The 19,911-nt window shown below is 37.2% G+C and overlaps 1 protein-coding gene across 1 annotated transcript; it reads left to right on the top strand.

The window, feature by feature from the left end:
• Positions 1-6,020: 6,020 nt before the first annotated feature.
• LOC113049286 (arrestin domain-containing protein 3-like) lies at positions 6,021-15,271 on the top strand. Its single transcript, XM_026211497.1, has 6 exons — positions 6,021-6,485; positions 6,902-6,962; positions 10,833-10,980; positions 12,720-12,816; positions 13,889-14,145; positions 14,409-15,271. Exons 1-6 carry the CDS (start codon positions 6,140-6,142, stop codon positions 14,751-14,753), a joined length of 1,254 nt encoding a protein of 417 aa, XP_026067282.1. The 5' UTR covers positions 6,021-6,139; the 3' UTR covers positions 14,754-15,271.
• The last annotated feature ends 4,640 nt before the right edge of the window (positions 15,272-19,911 follow it).

The following is a 19,911-nucleotide window of genomic DNA, read 5'->3' as shown; positions in this document are numbered from 1 at the left end:
TAAAAATATATTTTTTACATATTTGTTAAACCTATCATTATGTCCTGACAGTAGAATATGAGACAGATAATCTGTGAAAAAATCAAGCTCCTCTGGCTCCTCCCAGTGGTCCTATTGCCATTTGCAGAAAGTCATCCGCTCCCGGTAAGAAACAACCAATCAGAGCTGCGCTCCATAACTTTGTTTGTGTTCAAAATGTAGAAAAATGTATATAATAAGCAAGTACACCATGAATCCATTTTCCAAACTGTGTTTTTAGCTTGTCCTGAATCACTAGGTTGCACCTATAATAAGTGTTTATATTCTGACTATTTTAGATTGCTTCAGGGGTACCGCGGCGGAGTAACCCAGTACCTTTGTGACTCTTCATAGACATAAACAGAGAGAAGTAGTTCCGGCAACGATGTTCTTCCGCAAGACGCAAGCAGTTCTGTATATTAACCACTAGAGCATCAAAAGTTACTGTCTGCAGCTTTAATTATGCATAGTTTACATAGGCAAGCACGGGGCGTCGCTAGGGCTAAACTAAGGCTCCAGTCGAGCCCAGAATGATTTTAATCTAGCCCCGAATGTTTTGTCCTTAAATCCCAGGCATATTGACAAGTAGTTCAGAGAAAATCTGATAGAAATTAATTAAATGTTCATCGTTTTAGTTGGCCACTGTCGCCATTTACAGTACGCGATTTTGATTGGCATCTCTCTCCACACACGTCATGACAGACCCAGGCAATAGTGACTCAAAAAGCTTTTTTCATACTATAAAAACACGCATATTCAAATAATAATACATTTTCACATCATTGCCATAAAAATGGACTCGAGTCCATTTGAAGACTTATGACTTGACTCGATATAATCAAAGTAAACTTGAGACTTGACTTAGACTTTGACAACAATAACTTGATTTGGACTTGAGCCCTGTGACTCGGCAAGTCTTTAACGTACCTTTTTTTATAGAGCTCTGCTCGGTTTTTGTAGTGAGCCAGAGATTGACTAAAGGAGCTTAACGTTAGTGTTTTCATCCACATGATCTTTAGGATATTTCAAGTTTTAGACATCTAAAATACACATTCACTATATATATAAAACATATAATAATAAGAAGAAACGCCTATGTAGTCTATATTGAAACAGTAGCTATTTAATTATTTTATTTAGTTATTTAGCAAAAACATTAAAATTAAAATGCATTTAGAATCACAAATTCAAGACATCATGGCAGAAAACGTATATTTTTGTACCACTTCACACAAAGTTTTAAAAAGTATTTACAATAGTTCAAGAAGTTAAATAACAGACACATAATAAACACATTTTAAACACCATACCCCACCCCCCAGCATTGATGGTGCCTTTCCAGATGTGTAAGCTGCCCATGCCACAAACACTCATGCAACCCCATACCATCAGAGATGAAGGCTTCTGAACTGAGCACTGATAACAACTTGGGTTGTCCTCGTCCTCTTTAGTCCGGATGACATGGCATCCCAGTTTTTCAAAAAGAACTTCAAATTTTGATTTGTCTGACCACAGAACAGTTTTCCACTTTTCCACAGTCCATTTTAAATGAGCCTTGGCCCAGAAAAAAAATAGAGTTTTAGCCAGCAACGGCAAATGGCACGGTGGATTGAGTTCACCGAAAATGTTTTCTGGAAGTATTCCTGAGCCCATGTTGTGATTTCCATTAGAGTAGCATTCCTATATGTAATGCAGTGCCGTCTATGGACCCGAAGATCACGGGCATCCAGTATGGTTTTCCGGCCTTGACCTTTATGCACAGATATTTAACTTTTCCGGCCTCTTATTGCTGCCTGTCCCAACTTTTTTGAAAATCCAAAATGAGCCAATATTTGGCATGACATTTCAAAATGTCTCACTTTCAACATTTGATATGTTGTCTATATTCTATTGTAAATAGTAAATATAAAATAAATGTAATAAATTTATGCATTTAGCAGACTAAAACAGTTGACGGGCCACTGCTGCGCATCGTCACGAAAGCTTATCGTTTCTACGTGTTTTTAAGCCTTACCGCTTGTCGATTTCAACATTAAAGCATCCAAAAACAAGACGCGGAAAAGCTGAACAGAGTAGCTGGTTACTCGCGCTGTATTCGTTGCGGAGAGAGAGCTGCGTATCACGGACAGCGACACTGAACCGAGCTCTCTTCTGCGAAGTTCTCCTCGAAGTCCCTCCTGCACCTGAACGAACAAATACAAATCGCAGTTTGTACAAAAAAAAAAAAGATGTGAAAGAGCCCAATTCAGTACTCGGGATGTTCTGGTGTTCAGGGCTCACGCAGAGAACACCTAATTTGCTAATTTTTGCTCTTGTGCCGAAAAATACTTACAAAATATGTCAAAATATCCACCTTGGAAATTATGCTCGGAAAAACAGTCAGTTATTTCTTAAGTGAAAGTAAACAGTTGAGGAAAAAATGGGATGTGTATTATATTGGATGCGTTCATCGTCTCTTAAAGTTACCGCGCCTAATTTAGCGACTGGCTGCTGTAATGTTAATCCAAGAAAATGAAAATGAAAATCACTCGCTGCTCTTGACTACTTTGTAGTTTTAACAGTCAAACCAAAAATTATTCAAACACCAGATATATTTTTTTGATATATATATATAATATAGAAAAACTGTAATAATGTGAGAAATGTTGAAGGTGTCTGAATAAATGTAGGATTCATTGTATATTTCATTTTTACATTGAAGACTATCCAGTGCTTTTTTACATTTAATTATTTGGTTTCTGTACCTTGCCACCTACAAACTTGAAAAAAAAAAAAAAAACTTAAACATTGTGTAAATAGCACAAATAAATAAAAATAAACGGACATACAAATTGAACAATTTCAAACAGGGCCCACTGGTACAACCTTCACTGGGGCCCCGCTGACCCCAGCTACGGCTCTGCTCACGCCTGTTTCACACATAATCCGTCTGCAGTGCGTATTCAGTCCGTGTGCGTGCAGCACGGACTCGATGTGCTTTCACACAGGGCGCGTTTGCAGTCCGCTACTCTGTACGTAAACGATCGCAGCACTTCTGCAGGCGCAATGCTCCTGGAACGCAACTGGAATCCATTTACATGTGCGTAAAAAAATATGTAAAGCATACACACTATCTAGATTAATTTCAAGATCACAGTGAGATTAATCTAGATTTTAAAAAATTAATAAGAAAAGTTTCTTCTGCTCATCAAGCCTGCATTTATTTGATCAAAAATACAGAAAAAAGGTAATATTGTGATTACAATATTACTATTTAAAATAATTGTTTTTAAATTTATTATACTTTAAATTATCATTTATTTCTGTGATGCAAAGCTGATTTTTTAGGATCATTATCACATGATCCTAAATCATTTTAATATGATGATTCATTATCAAAGTTGGAAACAGTTCTGCTTTTTTCAGAACATGTGATACTTTTTTAGGATACTATGATGAATAAAAAGTAAAAAAAAAAAAAAAAAAAAGAAGAAGAAGCTATGTTTTAAAAATATAAATATTTTGTAATAACAATATACACTACTGGTCAGTATTTGGGGTCATTTTTTTTTTTCTTTCTTTTTTTTTAAAATAAAATCAATACTTTTTATTCAGCAAGGATGTGTTAAATTGATAAAAAGTGATAGTAAAGAAAATATATTATTAGAATATATATATATATATATATATATATATATATATATATATATATATATATATATATATATATATATATATATTTGTTTTTTTTCAATTGCAGTTCTTTTTAACCTTTTATTCATCAAATATATTAGACAGCAGAACTGTTTCCAACACTCATAATAAATCTGAATATTAGAATGATTTCTAAATGATCATGTGATAGACTGGATGTTACATGTGACACTGAAGGCTGGAGTAATGATGCAAAAAAAAATTCAGGTTTGCATCACAAGAACAAATTTATATATATTTTTTAAGTATATTCAAATAGAAAACTATTGTTTTAAGTTGTAATAATATTTCACAATATTACTGTTTTTTCCTTTCTGTATTTTTGATCAAATAAATGCAGGCTTGATGAGCAGAAGAAACCTCTTTCAAAAACATTAAAAATAGCAATGTTTCCAAACTTTTGTTCTGTACTGTATATATATATATATATATATATATATATATATATATATATATATATATATATATATATATATATATATATATATATATATATATATGATGTAAAATCATATATACTTATTTATTTATTTATTTTTACAAAATTTGGATTTGGTAATGTTTCAATTTATATATTTGAATACATAAACAACCAAATATCTGATTTCTCATGTTTCACTTGTTTTGCTCAATTAAAAATCTCCATAGGATACTATTACGCCCCTCTTGTGGCTGTAACCATAAAATGCAATTTTATGTCATTTTACCCCACCAGATGGCAGCAGAGACTCTCAGTATCTCAATTCCAATGCCATCTGTTGGTTTTGAGGTAATGTACGGAAATTGGCTATTAGTTTTTTGTTTTACAAAAACTGCTTATTTGCTTATTTTTTCGTAAAAATATCCGGAATAAAATGTGAATATAATTTAAATAACCTAAAAATTAGAAAAACTATATATATATATGCCTAATTTGCACTATAAGGGGCCTAAAATATGCCAAGAAAACATCCCCCACACCATTACACCACCACCAGCAGCCTGCACAGGGGTAACAAGGCATGATGGATCCATGTTCTCATTCTGTTTACGCCAAATTCTGACTATACCATCTGAATGTCTCAACAGAAATCGAGACTCATCAGACCAGGCAACATTTTTCCAGTCTTCAACTGTCCCATTTTGGTGAGCTCGTACAAATTGTAGCATCTTTTTCCTATTTGTAGTGGAGATGAGTGGTACCCGGTGGGGCCTTCTGCTGTTGTAGCCCATCCGCCTCAAGGTTGTGCGTTTTTTGGCTTCACAAATGCTTTGCTGCATACCTCGGTTGTAACGAGTGGTTATTACAGTCAAAGTTGCTCTTCTATCTGCTTGAATCATACAGTCAGCCCATTGTCCTCTGACCTCTAGCATCAACAAGGCATTTTCACCCACAGTACTGCTGCATACTGGATGTTTTTCCCTTTTCACAACATTCTTTGTAAACCCTAGAAATGGTTTACAATGTGCATGAAAATCCCAGTAACTGAGCACATTGTGAAATACTTAGACCGGCCCGTCTGGCACCAACAACCATGCCACGCTCAAAATTGCGTAAATCACTTTTCTTTCCCATTCTATACGTGTGTGTGTGTGTGGGTGTGTGTGTGTGTGTGTGTGTGTATATATATATATATATATATATATATATATATATATATATGTATATATATATATGTGTGTGTGTGTGTGTGTGTGTGTGTGTGTGTGTACGTTTTCTATTTTTTTTTTCAGGTGATTTTGATTATATTTACATTTTATTCTGGATATTTTTAATAAAATATAAGCAAATAAGCAGTTTTTGTACATTATTTCACCGAAAACAAAAAAAAATAATAAGGACACAATTTCCGACACAAAAACCAACAGATGACAGTAAACATGACATTACAAAACCCTGTGGAATATCCAAAGTTATGTAATGCACAAAGTTTGCTAACAGGAAGCATCACACCCACAACCCATCTTTATTTCACAGAAATGTCAATCCCGCTTTACCCAGGCAAACGAGAGGAACCTCCCAGCTGCGCTGTATTTGAATATTTAGTATACAGACCATAGACTAAAACGTCGCCAACTTGGCAGCGCAACAAGACTTCTACCGGATAATCGAAAATGGGCAAAAAGGCGGGAGCTGTTTGATGAAGTCACGCCCACCTATCGAGACGGCAGTGTAAGCAGCTACAGTCCACCTGTCACTCAAGTGACCACGCCCTTATTTATGCAGAACTTTAAGGCTTAAAATAATTTAAACGGATGAGTTATAAAAGAAATTCACCCCCCTCACAGTTGTCATGAAGGGCAAAATTAGCTATATAGACCAAACTTATTTTTTGCACCAGGATGTTAACGTTTTTTTTTTTTTTTTTCTGCTGTAAATTTGGGCATTTTAACGTGGGAAGTCTATGGGACTGTCTCCCTATTTCTGCCAGCCTCAAGCGGCCAGTCAATGAATTGCAGTTTTAGTCACTTTCTTGTTGGCTTTACGACAGAGAGCAGGAGGTTGCCGCTTGGTATAGACATAGAAATTAAAATGTCAAAATCCATCAAATTGCTCAGTCTTCAATACAACCAGATTAATGAAAGCGATACTTTTTCTAGTGGGGATATTGTGGAGGGACGAGTTGTTTTGGAGGTTATCAAAGAAATAAAGGTGAAAAGTTTTTTTGTGAAGCTGACGGGGGACGCACATGTGAGCTGGACTGAAGGCTCAGGTGACGACGAAACATCCTACAGCGACCACGAGAGATACTTCAAACTAAAGCAATACTTCATTCAAGAGAGCTCGAAGAAAGGTGAGGTTGCACGATATAGAAAACTTCAAATATATAAGAGTATCAAATTATTATTAGTAGTAATGATATTAGTAGTATTAAGTTACTTTATAAATAAAATCTATGCGTACATTCATATACAGGAAAGATCATTAAATGTACAACCTCAAAAAAAGAAAAGGTTTTTATAAAAATTAGAAGTACTAATAACTGACTTCATGTAATGTCTATGGGAAATGGTGAAAGAAATACAACTCTTTTTTATGGAGATACTTGTAATTAAATGAATTTCAAATATAACTTGCAAGTAAACTGCATAAAATAAATAATTTATTATTTACTGATAGTAATCTAAATATCCTTTTTTTTAAACTCAATTATTAATAATATAGTAATAATAACCCATACAGTATTAACATGTCTTTTTTATTCATCAGATGGACCAGTGATTAGCCCAGGATGTCATGTTTTTCCATTCAGATTTCAGCTGCCTCAACAGTGAGTGATACTACTGATGTGCTTTTCATAATACATCTTCAGTTGTTTTAGTTCCTCATTGTGTAAATATGTGCACAGTGAATAGACAAAGAATAGATATCCAATGATTCACTGACCAACTTAAATGTATTTTGTAAATATATAATTAAAACAATGATGGCACAGAGGCATAATAAAAGTGAAAAGATCATACTATATCCATTATAAACTGTTTTAAAATAGTCCACAATAAGATGGTGAATTGATAATATTATTATATTATATTTATATTATATTGTTATATTTAAACATTGTAATTAAAAGGAAAGTTGGTGTTACACAGTAGTAAACCTCCCTCTTATCATTCCTTTGAAATGAAGGTCAGTCAATCTGAAAAATCCAACCAGGCTCATGAAAATACACCGTAATCAGGCACCTTACTGCATGTTTCGCAGCAGTTTCAAAATGAAATTTTCAGAGAGTGACATTAAAACACACGTTCAATACATGACCGTTGCACATTTTTATTACATTGGTACAGGCACATACTGATGTGTTTTTATTACGCTGCTTGAGGTACGTATTGTGGCTGTTCAGAATTTAAATATCCAGTGATATAAAAGTGATATAAAAATGCATTTGTTGATGCAGCTGTGCTATTTAAACTTCCTTATTCGGACCTGAGCTTTTTTGTCAAACCGTAATTTCACAGGGTTCGTTCCAGAGCTCATAATTCAAGTGCAATGCTGTATCCCGTGAGCTATGAAGTAACCATTTACTGAATCAGAAATCTCATGCATATGAAGCTGTATATGTGATGAAAGTGTTCGAAAGTATTAGTTTACAAAGTGTGCAGGATGTTAAAATTGTTTTGAGGTCATAACGTATTATTCTGCAAGTAATTTTGTGATACTTAGCCTTTATTAGTCAAAACTCTGTACCTGTAAATCATACTTTTTGTGAAAAGGAATAAAAGTTTTCAAATTTTTACTGCCTCTGTTGTTCATTTTGACTGGAAACTGTGATTCGTAAATATTGGTACACAATTACGGTGTTGCAGAAATGTAGGCACATATAGAGGCACATATTTCCAGTGAGACTAGGTTGGAAAAATCTCAAGAACTTTGAATGTATCCCCAAGTGCAGTTGACAAAACCATCAAATGAAAGTGAAAGTGAAGTGAGATTCAGCCAAGTATGGTGACCCATACTCAGAATTTGTGCTCTGCATTTAACCCATCTGAAATGCACACACACAGAGCAGTGAACAAACACACACACTGTGAGAACACACCCGGAGCAGTGGGCAGCCATTTATGCTGCGGCGCCCGGGGAGCAGTTGGGGGTTAGATGCCTTGCTCAAGGACACCTAAGTCGTGGTATTGAAGGTGGAGAGAGAGCTGTTCATGCACTCCCCCCACCCACAATTCCATCCGGCCCGAGACTAGAACCCACAACCCTTCGATTGGGAGTCCAACCCTCTAACCATTAGGCCACGACTTCCCCAAAAAATGCTATGATACAACTGTTCAGAGGAGACCGTTTGAGTCGGGCCTTCTTGGTCAAACTGTGGCAAAGAAACCACAAACTATTTCAGAAGAACAAAAAGCAGAAGAGAGCTGTGTGGGCCAGGAAACACAAAAAAAGATTACTGGAAAACTGTCCTTTAGTCTGATGAGTGGAAATGTGAGATTGGTTCTAAGAGGGTGATCGAATAGTCCCTGAATTTGTTGATCCCACTGTGAAGCATTCAGATAGAGGTGTGATGTATATGGGTGCTTTGCTATTGACACTTAAGAGGCTGACTGAGAGAATATTTTAAAAAATATTTTGAAAATCGCAAAAAAAAAAAAAAAAAACACGGACCAACGTTTTATTGGCGATTGCAGCTGGCAGTCAGCAGCATTTATTAGTGCAAATAAAATGAAGGGCATTTTCAATCCTTTTCCAATGAGCTACTGTCAATCTTTTGTCATAAGTTGGCAGCAACAGCTGTGTGTTCGACTGATCGGTGTGCAGACCGTTTGGTTTACAGGGCCGTAGCTGGGGTTTGCGGGGCTCCAGTGCATGTTTTCCCGGTGGGCCCTGTTTGAAATTATGTAAATAGCACAAAAATACAAACTTTAAATTTTCAAGTTTGTGGGTGTCCATGTACAGAGACTGAATAATCAAATGTAAATCGCATTGAATAGTCTTTACTGTATAAATTAAATATAGATTAATTCTTGTTAAAACTACAAAGTAATTCAGTAAAGAGCAGAGAGTGATTTTTTCCTATTTAATTTCTTGAATTAAATATTAAGGACACTGACAACAGCAAGTAAATTAGGGCCGGTCACTTTAGGAGATAATAAATCCAATATTATACACATTCCATTTCTTCTCCAACTGTTTACTTTCACTGAAGACATAACCAACCATTTTTTCAAGGATACCTCCGAGGTGATAATTTTGCATGTAATTGTCGTCTCAAGAGCAAGAAAACACAAAACTCAATTTGGTGTTTAAGGGCTGTAGACGCTGCTCTCTGCATGCATACTGTACACACCGAACAGCGCGCGAATGCTGAATTAAGCTTTTTATGTCGTTTTGTGCTTGTATGTTTAAACTTGTGCGGGTATTAGTTCGTTCAGGCACAGGTGGAATAGAAGAAGAGCTCGGTTTAGTTCGGCCCCCTCCCCTCTCTCCACTCTAAAGATATGCTCCTCTCCTATCTTTGAAGGTAAGAGAAACCCTCTCGCGATACTTTGTTGTCATACACTGATTCTGTGCAGATCTGCTTCAAGTTGAACACACCTATTGGGTTTGTGGAGTTGTTGTTGTGCGTACTAGGGAACATATATACACCATACATCATCGCGTTGCTATATTATTGATATCGTGAGATGATAATTGTTTATCATGTAAAAATTTCTACCGAAATTATCTCCAGTGCCAACTCTTCAAAGTGGCACCAAGTGTCCGCTCCTACAGAGCGCCATCCTGTTCCCGTGTTCAGCCAAGAGGGAGCTCCTGATCTAGAGTTTAACCCTGAATGTCCTAGAGGCTCAAAAATGCCTGTGCTCCCACTCACTCCTGCCGCCTCCTCTGCTGCCGTCTGGCAGCTCCTCTGCTCACCCTCAGTCCACCATCTATGCAGTGCGAGCTCCGCGGGACTGCTATCCTCCAGCATCCCCCAACTCCAAGGCTGTTTCACTTTACTCACCGTCTAAGCCTCAGACTCCACCTTGGCCCATGGACCTGTAGGCTGCACCATGGCTCCTAGCTCACTCCTCTCCGCCATGAACTGGCAGTCGACTAGCTTTGCCAGGTTCCCTCTTCCCTCTGGCTCAGCCTTGGTCTGTCGTCGACCATCCTGCATCTCAGGACTCCACTCCAGTCCTTCATCCCCTCAGCTCCTCCTCAGTCCTTGGTTGCTCCGGCTTCACCACAGCCTCCAGGATCCGTATCTTCCCGTCGTTTGCTGGCACCATTTGCTCCGCATAGGACTTCCGGATCCTCCCCGTTGCACAGGCTCATCAGCTCTCTGTCTCCACCTCTGGCTCCTCACTCCATTGGCTATATGTGGGTCGACATTATGGCTGTGGCCTGGGTCCAGCTGGGCTCCTCCTGTCTCCTTCCTGAATGCCCAGGGGCTCTGTCTGCTGGCCCCCTACCGGGAGTCCATCCTCCCCCGGAACCTCCTCCATCCCTGTTTGTTCAGTCTTCCTTGGTCAGTTCTACTTGTTGAATGTTGTGAAATTACCCAGTAATTAATCCCCTGTTCCGTGCTCCTCCCAGCACAGATTGTGACAGAAGTGGTGTCCCATCTTTTGACTGAAAGTGTGTGTGACACATTAAACACTGTAATGCTTGTCAGAAACTAAATTGTTTTATATTTCCATAATTTCAGAGATATGCCTCCATCTTTTAAAGGATTGCATGGCTGGGTTAAGTATGTCTTGACAGTAAAGCTGAGCAGGCCTTGGAAGTCAACATCTGCTGCACAGACAGAATTAAACTTTGTGCTGAGAAATTATGGGACCAATGATCATTTACTGGTATGAATTACAATTCCACATTTGACTCATCTATTGATTCACATTAATAAAGAGATGATTATGCTTATTACTGCTTATTAAAGCAATTACTTCCAATAAGCTGTAGGATACAGTGAATTAAGAATAGCTAATGAGTGGTAATTGCTTTTATAAAATGTTTGTTCCATCAGGTACAGGTGCATCTCATTAAATTAGAATGTCATCAAAAATTTCATGTATTTTAGTAATTCAACTCAAATTGTGAAACTCGTTTATTAAATTAATTCAGTTCACACAGACTGAAGTAAGTTTTAACAGTTTAAGTCTTTGATTATTTTAATTGTGATGATTTTGGCTCACATTTAACAAAAACCCACAAATTCATAACAGATCCAAATACAATCTCAAAAAATGGAATATAGTGAAATGCCAATCAGCTAATCAACTCAAAACACCTGCAAAGGTTTCCTGAGCTTTCAAAATGGTCTCTCAGTTTGCTTCACTAGGCTACACAATCATGGGGAAGACTGTCCAGAAGACAATCATTGACACCCTTCACAAGGAGGGTAAGCCACAAACAGTAATTGCCAAAGAAGCTGGCTGTACACAGAGTGCTGTATCTAAGCATTTAGATATGTTCACAGAAAGTTGAGTGGAAGGAAAAAGTGTGGAAGAAAAAGATGCACAACCAACCGAGAGAACCAAAGCTTTATGAGGACTGTCAAGCAAAATCGACTCAAGAATTTGAGCGAATTTCACAAGGAATGAACTGAGGCTGGGGTCAAGGCATCAAGCCCCACCACACATAGACGTGTCAAGGAATTTGCTGAACAACAGACACATTTGGGGTGCAATATCATCTGCTGGTGTTGGTCCAATGTGTTTTTTGAAAACCAAAGTCACTGCACCCATTTATCAGGAAATTTTAAAGCACTTCATGCTTCCTTTAGCTGACCTGCTGATTTCATTTTCCAAATGAGAAAAATGAGAAACAAGAGATCAAAAGGCTGAAAGCCACTATCAAAGGAACCTGGGCTTCCATACCACCTCAGCAGAGCCACAAACTGATCAGCTCCATGCCACGCCGAATTGAGGCAGTAACTAAAGCAAAAGGAGCCGGTACCAAGTACTGAGTACATGTACAGTAAATGAATATACTTTCCAGAAGGCCAACAATTCACTGAAAAAAACTGTTTATTGGTCTTATGAAGTAATCTAATCTGTTGAGATTTGTTGAATTGGTGGTTTTTTTTTAAATGTGAGCCAAAATCATCACAATCAAAAGAACCAAAGACTTCAGTCTTTGTGCATTAAATTTATTTAATACACAAGTTTTACAATTTGAGTTGAATTACTTAAATGAACTTTTCCATGACATTCTAATTTATTGAAATGCACCTCTATTTTGTTCATAAAGTAAACAACAGCAATGTACAGTATTATTATTAGTAATATTATTATTAATACTATTCATTTTAATAAATATAATAACTTTTATTTGACTACCAAGTAATGCAATTCTGATAGCAGAATGTTTTCCAGGCAACACTTAGATGCTGAGGCACAGTAATAATGATGTAAAGAGGTCACAGGTATTTGTTTCCAGAGTAATTTACAATGGCTCTGAACACAGCTCAATCAAGGACTGGATCTATCCAGAACTCCAGAAATGTAACTGAAAGTATGTTTCTGTGATTTAGAAATGAGAGGAAATGTAATGTTATTTCACTCAATTCAATGTTGTTGTTTGTGTCATACAGCAACCACAATCTGGCACAGAGGACAAGAAGATAAAACTTTTTGGCTCAGGAAAAATGTCACTGGCTGTAAAAGCAGAAAAAACTGGCTATATGCAAGGTGATCATGTCACATATTTAGCTCTGAAGCGCTTCTGACAAAGCTGCTTAAGCTGAAGACACTAGCCTGCAATGTCAATTATTGGGTTTCCATTTTGAGATATTGCATACTGTCATGGAAATTCTAATTAAATAACAATTTGTAGAGACTGAGAATGAAAAACCAAACAGAGTTTTATCTTTGTATTGCTTTAATTCTCTGCAGAGAATGATCTGGTTTACACACAGCTTCTGAGTCTGTGTGCAAAGAGATAACACATAGACTCACAGACCACTTTTAATAAGTATGTAAAAGATACATTGAATGACAAACTAGGACCTTTGAGCCAATCATGTTGCTCAGTGCACATCACCTCATAACTCATGTACATCTCATTCACCTCTCCCTGATATGGACATTCTCAGAACTAATTGTTCCTGGTACATGGTTCCTCTTTAGAAGTTGTTTTTCAGCCTAAAGCAGTTATGTGCACAGGTTACACAAAGAACTCAGTTTCCCTATGAACTATATATACTACCTTGTTCATTGTATGTTAAAAAGATACTTAAAAGAGATTAATGCAATTAATGCAAAATTAGCAAAACAAAAAATTTCAAGAACAATACAAATTCTGGGAGTTACCAAGGAACATGGAAATAATTTTTTTTTAATTTTTATAAAATAAAAATATACTCACTTGAAGTGCCTACATTTTTTTTATTAGATATAAAGCCATAAACTACGATAGAAAAAAAAATTGCTGGGAAGACTGATTAATTTGCATTAAAATAAGTAATGGGACTAATAATTTGCTCAGGGACGAAAATAACAGCAGAGAAATGTCATCGTATAGCATCTTAAACTCGTCATTATCAAGTGAAAGACTAATCAAAATTAGTTGACGTACTTTCCATTGATATTCAGCTACTGTGTTCTAAACACACTGGATATCTGTCATCTGTAAATAATGTTAACATAATTTAAATTTGCTACTTGAATAGAAACTGACAATGATCTTTCTTTCTTTCTTTCTTTCTTTCTTTTTCATTGTTGTAAGTTGTCTCTAATTGTAATTTTTAATTTTTTTTTGCAGGTGAAACGATAAGAGTTTTTGTCGACATTGACAACTCTTCATCTCGTAACGTCAGGCTAAAGTACAGCCTCAAGCAGCTACAAACGTTCATCGCTGGCAAGAGCACTAATAGAGGATTCAAGTATATAGTCAAAGAGACTAGAGATCGCATTCCTTCTGGAGAAAAGTCAAAATTCATAGTGGATATAAAGCTTCCACATGACCTGACTGTCACCTTTGAAAACTGCAGAATTCTAAAAGTGCAGTATGAACTCAAGGTGCAGTTTTGCCATTTTTAAAGCAATAGTTCATCCCAAAATAAAAATATGGCATTAATTCTTCTGCAGAAAACAAAAAAAATGACTTTATACAATGAAAAATGACAAAATACAAAAGAAACAAGCAGTGTGTTATTGATTTTTAAATAAACTCCCTGTAATTTAATAATAATTTATGGTAAAATAGTCTAAAACAACGTTAGTTTTACAGCTTAACAAGACTTTCTGTTGAAAAGTAAAGCAAACACATGATTGTCTTTCAGGTATATCTGGATGTGTCTTTTGCCTCAGATCCAGAAGTCAAATTTCCTGTGGTCATTCTTCCAGCTGAACAACAGTGTCCTCCCTGGCAAGGCCCACCTGGAGGATTCCAGCCATATCCACCACCTCAGCCTAACCTTGTGCCTTATCCTGGTGAACTACCTCCTCCACCTGCAGGACTTTACCACAATCTGTATAACCCTACAGTGCTGCCCTATCCAGGAGCTGCTGCAGGGGTCTATCCAAATCCACATGCCATCCAGCCTGGTTTCCTTCTGGCTCCTTCTGCACCAGTTTATGATCCAAATCAAAGCACTAAAGAATCGACTCCTAACGTGCCTTATTAGTCTCCTTTACCAGCCAAACCTCTGAGCACCATTTATGCTGTCAATGAGTACTTAATGTCTACATGCCTACTATCAGAAAGCTCAGTTCGTATCATTGTGCCTTTTAAACTTTTTGTGTTCCTGTAGTTCAACTTGTAGAGCACTGCGCTAGCAAGCAAGCGCAAGGTTGGGGGTTCGATTGCCCGGGAACACATGATATGTAAAAATTGATAGCCTGAATGCACTGTAAGTCGCTTTGGATAAAAGCGTCTGCTAAATGCATAAATTTAATTTTTTAATTTAATTTAATTTAAGCTTAACACATTTTTTATTTCACAGGGAATGTATATACTTTATGTAGCCCTTCCCCCTTTCAGCACTGCACTCATTGTTTTCTGTCTTCAGTTTAAATTTATACAGCATAAGGCTAAGATCTTATGGATTTACAGTGCCCTCCATAAGTATTGGAACAGTAAAGACAAAATTGCTTTCTCTGCTGTGGAATCGAGACATTTGCAAATATGATTAAAAGATGAATATGCGACAAAACAGAATGTCACATTTTATTATTAGGTCTTTCGACAAATACATGTTTTACCAAGTAAAAAGGACAGCACTTTTAGAGTTCATCCCACTATTTGATGTGAGCGTAAGTATTGGAACAGTTTAATTTAAGGCAGATGTACAAGATTAAAAGCTAATATTTAGTTGCAGATCCCTTGCATGCAATCAGAGCAGTGAGTCTGCAACCCATAGACATCACCAGACTCTTGGTCTTATGCTTTAAAATGCCTTTCTACAACCTGTAATGCAGCCAATTCCAGCTGTTGCTTGTTTGGGGGAGTTTCTGTCTTTAGTCTCCTCTTTAGCTGGTGAAATTAATGTTCAATCTGATTTAAATCTGTAGATTGATTTGAGCAATCTGTGGCAAGTGTGCACACAAGACTGCACACTTTCTGAAATCCTGTACTAAAGGGGGGGTGAAATGCTCGTTTTCACTCAATATCCTGTTAATCTTGAGTACCTATAGAGTAGTACTGCATCCTTCATAACTCCAAAAAGTCTTTAGTTTTATTATATTCATAAGAGAAAGATAGTCTGTACCGATTTTTCGCGGAAAAACACGACCGGCTGGAGGTGTGACATGTGGGCGGAGCTAAAGAATCACGAGCGCGAGTAAGCTTTTGCGTTGAGAGCGTTTGGAAGCTGTGACAGCTGTGAAGGCTGAAACTGAACGAGAGCAGCAGCAGCAACGACGACTCGCTCCGAGCGGGGCTCGAACCCGGGTCTCCGGCAGGGGAGGGGGACGCACTAACAAGGAGGCAGAGATATTTTAAGCAGTTTTACTCACCGCATGCGTCTCCAACACACGATCGTGACCCTTTTTCGTTGGGACTGCATTATCCTTAAGAAATAAACGATGTGCAAATCCGGCGTCAAACTGGGCCTTGTTTGTAAAACAAGCATCTTCGAAATGCAGGGAACAAACAAAAACACTTGCACAACTCCGTTGATGCTCTGTAAAAATAAACTCCATCCACTGGTCCCTTAATGCTGTTTTTTTTTTGGTAATCTGTGCAAGGTTGTCTTGCCCTGGCAACCAAAAACACACTCCTTTTGTGACATTTCGCGACACTCTCGCTCTTTATCAGTGAATGCCTGTTGTGCTCTCAGTGCTTGGCTATACAGGAGCCAGCGCTCTTCCGGCAGAAGTGCCCTTATAAGGAAATTCCGCTCCATCTAACGTCACACAGAACCATACTCGAAAAAAACTTTCCGAAACTTGTGACAAACGGGAAGGAGTATTTTTGGAACAAAAATACTCATTCAAACGTACAACTTAATTTGGGAATCAATGGGAATCCAACTCTATAACAGTGTAAAAAACTCAGTATGCATGAAATAGCATTTCACCCCCCCTTTAAGGGATACGCGCTCCGCTTCATTCCCTTTCTTTGAATTGGTTAGACCTTGGTTCCTTGGGCGGCACTCAGCTAGTGTGTCTTAATTAATACACTTTAGGCATCGCTTCGCTCAACATGAGTATTTGGGTGATTGCCGTAGTAGTTTAGCAGTGCTCCCCTTTACCAAAAAAGGTTGCCTATGAGTGCGCTAATTAAGACTTTAAATTTGTTTGCCCTGATAAAGTCCTTGACTGAATTGGCAGGGTGTTTTGGGTCATTGTCCTGATCCAATATGAAGTGCTTCCTAATGAGTTTGGTGGCATTTTCTTGAATATTGGTAGCCAAGATGATTTTGTACCTTTCCAAATTCATTCTGCTATTGCTATCATACATTAAATCATCATTAAAATTAAGAGGTCCTGTTCTAGAGACACCCATGTATGCCCAAACCATGACTCCACCTCCACCAGGCTTTACAGATGTATGCTTAGGAACATTTGCAGTTCCATTTTTTTCTCCACACTTTTGCTTTCCGATCACTTAGATAAAGGTTATTCTTTGTCTCATCTGTCCATCAACTCAGTTCCAAAACTCTGGCTCACATTTATGAAGAATCTTGTCTTTCTATTTTTGGTAATGATCAGAGGTTTGCATCTTGCTGCACTCAAAAAAAATAAAATAAAATCTCGCCACTGTAAAAACTATTAGATTTAATCAGTTAAACATTATGGATAGGATTTAAGTATCTGGCTCTGAAACAAGTCAGATCCAATTAGTTAAATTGTATGAGATAGGTTTACATACAAATGGAATCGTTTACCATACTGTTGGTGGTATTGCACAGTGAGCTGCGTAAAGTGGCTTTAGTAATGAACGGGCAAATTCAAAAAAGGCAGCGCCAGAAGAAGCGTTCGTTTGATTCTCCTAACTATTTTGCATTAGAGCAGCCTGGATCATAATCTGTTTACAAGGTAAGATATATATTCTATTAACTTAGTGTATATTATTTGATAGGTTTCATTGTATTATTACAATGAAAGTATTATATACATGTATTATATACACATATTATTAGTGTGGTTGCTAAAATCAATGCACGGACTGTTTTTTTTTCTTTCACTAGCTAACTGATGGTACTAATTAGGGCTGGGTTGAAATCCATTTTCGATTTTAATCGTTTCTCATTAGTTACAGTGATCTCAGTGTAAATCCTAAGAATCACTAGATGCTGTTTTCACTTGATACATGAACAAAACTTAATGAAACATAATAAATCAAGTTTTGTTACTTGTGATATGAAACAAAGTGTCAAATTTAAGATTCTGCCAATTGTATCACTAAAGATGAACTGTAAATACTTGTTTGGTGTTAAATGTAAGGTAAAAAATTATTTTAGCACCTATAACATAGAAATGTATCGAAGGCTGTTCGATAAACGTGCTAATGTTGGCGATGGCTAACCGTTGCGTTTGATAATTAGCTAGCTATAACTTAACCATTTTTTATATCATAACTAACCTGCTCTGTCTAGTCTGTTGGTCTCCCTGTCCTCTTTGCTTCGTGGTTTTTCTGTGCGTGAGAAAATTGATGTGTGGCGTGAAAGCGTGTGAAAAGAGTCAATTGCGTGTCTCACGGTGAATGCTTGTTGGCAGCTCTAGTTATGTTGGTTGGCCCTAGCTTGGTCAACATCAGACAGCTGATGTTGACCAATGATGTTGACAGAATGCTGTCTGTCAAATTAATTTAATTCAAATAATGTGTATATACAACTCAAAATTTAATATGAACAAATCGAATGGGAACATATTCACTGGTAAAGGTGAAGGGGAGTAGCTTGAAGATGTAATTTTTCAAAATCACTTGACATCACCCAACGTTCCTCTGGAGGCAAAACGTCCTCTTAGGCTTCGGCTATGGCTGTAGGGTTGTTGTGAAGGTAGGGGCGGAGCATAGAGACTATGCCGTTTCTCGTTTGTTACTCTAGAGTAGACCAATTCACTTTATTGAGGCATACTGCCCCCATCTGGTATGGAATGTGGAGTATGACTTGATTTTTTTGCCAGACATGACAGATGGCACCTTTAAGTAATGACAATTGAGATGTCATATTTTTGTACTTGAGTCAATGTGTTAAAATTTTTAAATGCAGAATGTTCCTTCCATACTCATGTACTCCTAACATGTAATAAAATATGCATGAAAAGTGTGGTGCAGAGACTCAACCCGAGCCTTATGGCATTTTTTTCTAATCGTTGTCCTATTTTTCTAAATTATTGCATGTAGCAGATTTGTTTTAAATGTTAGTGAAACATAAGCAGTACTGTTATCATCGATAATCGCTCTACCTCAACCTTATCATGTATCGCTCTACCTCTAATTGGCACAGTTCTTGAGGATGTTGATCTTATTTCTGCACTCTGTTATAAATGTTTTAACAGAGTTTAATTTATAATTTGTTGTCTTTTTGCATTTATTTCTGCAGAATGGTTTTGGAAAATAGGATTTAACCTTAATGTGCATGTAAATGTGATGGGTGTAGGACCTCAGTGAACAGTTATGCCAATATAATCTGCTACTTCTGCCAAAGGAATTAAAAGAGCCTACTTCCTCCCATCTACAATCTGAACACAGTTAATGATTAGCTGAATGGGGAACAATGCTGAGTTGATAACGTGATTCCACAACAGAGGACGTCTGTCTCGCTTATCAGAAAAACTAATAATGAGCTAATCATGTGACATCGACATCCTGAGTTGGTTTCCTGTCAGTAGTGTTGTTTTCCAATTAAAAGAGTTGACGACATTAACTCTTTTCACAAGATACATAAATTAACAAAAATGTTCGATGTGTTCAAGGTAATCAGTGCAACTTTAACCAATTTTCAATGGCTTTTATAACTTTAGCAGGTAGTGCTATTAAATGTGTGTAAGATATGGAAAATTTAGTATTGTACTTGTCACGGTTGGTAAACCGTGATCTCGGGGTGTTTACACTTTGTGGTGAATTCTGTGTGTCCCGAGTCTGCACTGATTAGTTGTGGGCGTCTCTATTAATTGTATCAGCAACAGCTGCCACTCATTACTCATCCACTATATAATGGCTTGCCTCACGTCTTGTGCTTGTGAGATCGTTGTTTAATGTTTGATGTGGTTACCCTGTTCGTCTGGCTCTCAGTGACTACGTTTACATGCAGCCAATAACCCGTTCAAAACCGGTATATTAGCAATAACCCGGTCGCGCACGGCCATGTAAACACCGGCAAAAACCCGGATATG

The sequence above is a fragment of the Carassius auratus genome, chromosome 30 (assembly GCF_003368295.1).
Source record: "Carassius auratus strain Wakin chromosome 30, ASM336829v1, whole genome shotgun sequence".
NCBI lineage: Eukaryota > Metazoa > Chordata > Actinopteri > Cypriniformes > Cyprinidae > Carassius > Carassius auratus.
This window is presented reverse-complemented; position numbering and strand designations above follow the sequence as displayed.